The sequence below is a fragment of the Prunus avium genome, chromosome 7 (assembly GCF_965620075.1).
Source record: "Prunus avium chromosome 7, drPruAviu1.hap1.1, whole genome shotgun sequence".
NCBI lineage: Eukaryota > Viridiplantae > Streptophyta > Magnoliopsida > Rosales > Rosaceae > Prunus > Prunus avium.
The window spans coordinates 20,852,749-20,857,642 of NC_142290.1; the positions used below are offsets into that span (position 1 = coordinate 20,852,749).

General features: G+C 37.5%; 1 protein-coding gene across 2 annotated transcripts; it reads left to right on the forward strand.

Moving 5' to 3' along the window:
* Positions 1 to 365: 365 nt before the first annotated feature.
* Positions 366 to 3,548, forward strand: LOC110763538 (receptor-like protein EIX2). 2 transcript variants are annotated; one of them, XM_021966333.2, is made up of 2 exons: positions 366 to 2,979; positions 3,067 to 3,548. In XM_021966333.2, exons 1-2 carry the CDS (start codon positions 567 to 569, stop codon positions 3,396 to 3,398), a joined length of 2,745 nt encoding a protein of 914 aa, XP_021822025.2. In that variant the 5' UTR covers positions 366 to 566; the 3' UTR covers positions 3,399 to 3,548. The 2 variants fall into 2 exon arrangements, with proteins under 2 accessions (XP_021822025.2, XP_088112151.1); XM_088256025.1 differs by having other exon boundaries at positions 366 to 3,548.
* The last annotated feature ends 1,346 nt before the right edge of the window (positions 3,549 to 4,894 follow it).

The window sequence follows — 4,894 nt, forward strand, 5'->3', positions numbered from 1 at the left end:
CTTTTTTTTTTCTTTATCAGATTTGGAAAGAAGTCGTTTAAAGTTCGCACAATTTGTGTAGGTGGGGACCTGATTATGGAAAATTTTGGTTCTTGTTAGTGTGTCCGCGACGGCACATAATTTCGAACAACCATCTGAATTCTCATTTACTCCTCTATACAGGGCATCTCTGTAAGAGAAGGTTTGACTGGCTGCTGGAATGGTGGGAACAAAGAAAGAAAGAGAAAGAGAAAAAAGAGTGGTTGCCATATTAATTGTTTGTGATATCAAAAGATATCGTGGTTGAGTAGTTGCGCGCAATTATGAAAGGAAAATACTTGTGTGGCCGTAAATGGTATTCGTTTCACTGCAACAATATCACAAAACTAACATTTATTGATCAAAGACTTGGAAGTCATTTATCAGAGACTTTATGGAAATTTTTCGTTCTTGATACCCACGACGACACGTACATAAGCTCAACCATCTGAATTCTCATTTACTCCTATATAGAGGGCATCTTTGTACTCTTTAATCTTGCAGACTCATATATTTAGTCCTACAGATCATCCCATTGCATAAGAATCATGGGTCACAACAGTGCTAGTGCTTCCATCCAACTTGTCTCACTACTTATACTGTCAGGAATTTTATCCCTTGAAACCATTAAACTCGGTTTCTGCAATGATGATCATAATGTGAGATGCATAGATATAGAGAGGAAAGCCCTTCTCAAGCTCAAACAAGGCCTCATGGATCCTTCCGGACAGCTTTCGTCTTGGGTGGGAGAAGATTGCTGCAAATGGAGTGGTGTAGGCTGCAACAACATAACTGGACGTGTCAATAGGCTCGATCTTGGCAATCGTGATGGGTACGAAGAGAATGCATTTGATGGTGAGATCAACCCTTCTTTGCTTGTTTTGAAAGATTTGGAATACTTGGATTTGAGCATAATCAATAACTTTGGAGGTGTCCAATTTCCAAGTTTCATTGGATCACTAGAGAAACTGAAATACCTCAATCTCTCTGGTTTAGATTTTGTTGGAGTCATTCCCCCCAATCTTGGAAACCTCTCAAGGTTGCTTTATCTTGATCTTGGTAATCACATTCCCCCCAATATTAAGGTTGATGAAAATCTTGAAACTGACCTTCAATGGCTTGCAACTCTTTCTTCCTTAAAGTACCTTAACTTGGGAGGAGTGAACCTTACCAAGGCTACATCCTATTGGCTTCCCACTGTTAATATGCTCCCTTCACTAGTTGAATTGCATTTGCAATCTTGTAGTCTTCCCATGCTTCCTCTCACTCTTCCTTCCATCAATTTCACATCCCTTTCAGTTCTTGATCTCTCTGGCAATGAATTCACCACCACGATACCTCCTTGGTTGTTCAATCTCACTAAACTAGAGATGTTGGATTTGTCATATAACAGTCTCATGACAGGAAAACTGCCTGATTCTTTGGGATATCTTAAAAGCTTGAGATACCTCCACTTGTTGTATAACTCATTTCAGGGTTCAATCCCAAAATCGATTGGAAACTTGACATCTTTGGAGGAGTTTTACCTCAGAGCGAATCAAATGAGTGGGATCATCCCAGAAAGTCTTTGGGAGCTCTCATCGATGGTTTCACTAGATATCTCTAGAAACACATGGGAAGGTGCCATTACAGAAGCTCATTTCGTGAAACTTGGAGGCCTGAGAGAAGTATCAATTGGAAATGATCCCCCAAACATTTCCTTGGTTTTCAACATAAGTTCTGATTGGATACCTCCTTTCAAATTAAGATACTTGGAAATTATATCATGCCAACTGGGTCCCAAATTTCCTACATGGCTTAGAAATCAGACTGAGTTGACCACGGTGGTACTCCATAATGCTAGGATTTCAGGCACCATACCAGATTGGTTTTGGCAGTTGGATTTGCAATTTGATATTCTAGATGTCGCTGATAATCAACTAAGCGGCAGGGTGCCCAATTCATTAAGATTCAATCATGCTTCCACTATTGATTTGACTTCAAATCGCTTTGAAGGCCTACTCCCACTTTGGTCCTCAAACATTTCCTACCTGTATCTTAGAGATAATCAATTTTCAGGGCCAATTCCTCATAACATTGGTCAAGTGATGCCCAATTTGCAATATCTAGACATTTCTACGAACTCTTTGAGTGGAAGCATTCCCCTGTTCTTGGGTACTTTAAGCCAATTACAAGTCATATTGATCTCAAATAACCTCTTGTCTGGTGAGATTCCTCATTTTTGGAACAATATGCCATCATTGCAAATGATCGACTTGTCAAACAACAATCTCTCTGGTGAGATTCCTCATTTTTGGAACAATATGCCATTATTGATTTCTATAGACTTGTCAAACAACAGTCTCTCTGGTACAATCCCAAGATCTTTATGCTCTCTTACTTCACTCCAATTATTGGGCCTCTCTAGCAACAACTTTTCAGGTGAATTTCCTTCCTTGAAAAACTGCACTAACATGAATATTCTTGATCTTGGTGATAACAAGTTTTCTGGACCGATTCTGGCTTCCATTGGAGAAAGCATGCCCAATTTACATATTCTAAGCTTGAGGTCCAACTCATTTACGGGAAGCATTCCTTTAAAATTATGTGGCCTTTCCGCTCTCCATATATTGGACTTCTCACACAACAATCTTTCCGGAAATATTCCCCACTGCATAGGTAATTTGAGTTACTTGAAATCTGAGTCCACTGATGAAGTTAACTATGGTTACGAGGGAAGATTTGAGTTAGTGTCAAAAGGAAGAGAGTTTGTATATGATTATTTCTCCATCCTTTACCTTGTTACAAGCATTGATCTATCGGACAATAAATTGTCAGGAGAGATACCTATGGGGCTAACAAGCCTTATAAAGTTGGACACCTTAAATTTGTCCATGAATCATTTGACAGGAAATATCCCAACAAATATTGGAAACTTGGAGTTGATAGAAACTCTTGATCTATCAATGAACAAACTTTCAGGTTCAATTCCACAGAGCATGGTTTCTTTAACATTTTTGAATCATTTGAATCTGTCATACAATAACTTTTCCGGGAAAATTCCAACAGGTAAGCAGTTTCAGACCTTTATTGACCCGTCAATTTATGAGGGCAACCCCGGTCTTAGCGGTTGTCCATTACCAACTGGTTGCCAATACAATGAAGGAGCACCTCAAGTTCTAAGTGGAGATGGAGGAGAGGATGATGACAGCAAACGTGAAAAGCTACAGTTCGTCATCGGCATGGTGATAGGTTTTTGTGCAGGGTTCTGGGGAGTTTTTGGGACTTTGGCCATGAAGAGGTCTTGGAGATATGCGTATTTTCACTTCCTTGACAAAGTGAAAGATGCTGTCCTTTATTTTGTCTTAGCCATTGGTACTTATCTGCAGAAAAGATCATAGAGCACAAAACAAGCTGCAAATGTGAAGGCATATATGTATGCAAGCAAATAAAGCAATGTTTAGTATTGTCCTTTACAAATTTCTAAGTTGGTTGTAATATGCATTTATACGTGTATGTGTTGTGCTAGAAGCATCAAGCCTTAAGGAAATAATTGCTTCAATACATTTCGAAATCGATAAATTTCTACTGGAGCAGATGTTGCTAACCCAAGGATAATAACAGAAAATAAATGTAAAAACAAAAAAATAAAAGATTTAGCGAGGTTCCTCATAACAAGTATAACTAACTGGGTATGTCCCTACCTACAGCAGCATGTGCAAACACATACTCTATTAACAAATTGAGATGTTTACAAAGTTATGGGAACCTCACAACCTGAATCGCCAAATACACTCAATAACACTCACTGCGCAAAAAACAAAAGATGTGACACCTAGTAACTAAAGTTAAGAAAATGAAGATTTTTAGTCCTTATAATTTTTAAAGTTAGTCCTTATGCAATTCAAAAGACATGACACCTATAAGTTTTTCCATATTTTCTAGTTTAGAAATAATTAAAATTTTGTTTTTTGTTTTTAATATGGCGAGAGGGGTAGGGCTTTAGGAGGGAGAGGAGGGAAACAAGGTTTCTGTTATGGCGAAAAGGGTTTATCGCTTTACTCAAACAGAATTTACAATTTTTTATTTTTTATTTTTAAAAGAAGAAGGTCTAAAAGACAAAGAAAGTAAAACAAAAAGAACGAAATTGTTGAAGTGAGTGTCCTAATTAATCAAGGAGATTTATTTCCTTGATTAATTAAGGGATTTACTTTCCTATTTTATATAGTTGTCAAATCATTGTATAATTAGGAGATACTTTCCTAATCCTTTACTAGATCTAATTCCTTGTAAAGCACTCATGTAAACTCTTATATATACCTCATTATGAAGAAGAATAAAATAAGAACCTAACATATTCAAACCCATATTCATATTTTAGCATGGTATCAAAGCAATCGATCCTCGATTGTCTCTAAATTCTCATATCAAAATTTCTCCTCCCCTCCTCTTCAAGGGGGGGAGGGGGAGTGAAAAAAGATCTGTTTCTCTTTCTCATGGAGATTTTGCCTCTTTCTTGATTCCGACATACCCTTCTCTTCAAGGGGAGAAGAGGATTGAAGAGAAGTTTATATGTTCTTAAGCCGTGTTCACAGAGTTTCTGTGTTCTTTAAACTCCTCATATCAAAATTTCTCCTCCCCTCCTCTTCAAGGGGGGGAGGGGGAGTGAAAAAGGATTTGTTCCAAATCCCTCAAATATAAAGTCCTCAAATGCCTTATCTCAAATTTCTCTTATTCAAATTCAAAACCCTAAATCAAATTCCTCATATTTTTCCCCAAATCCAAATCCCTCAAATCTAAAGTTCTCAAATCCTCATATCAAATTTCCTCAAACACAAACCCTAAATCCAATTTCTCATATTTACATATTCAGATTCAGATCTTCATATCCAAATCC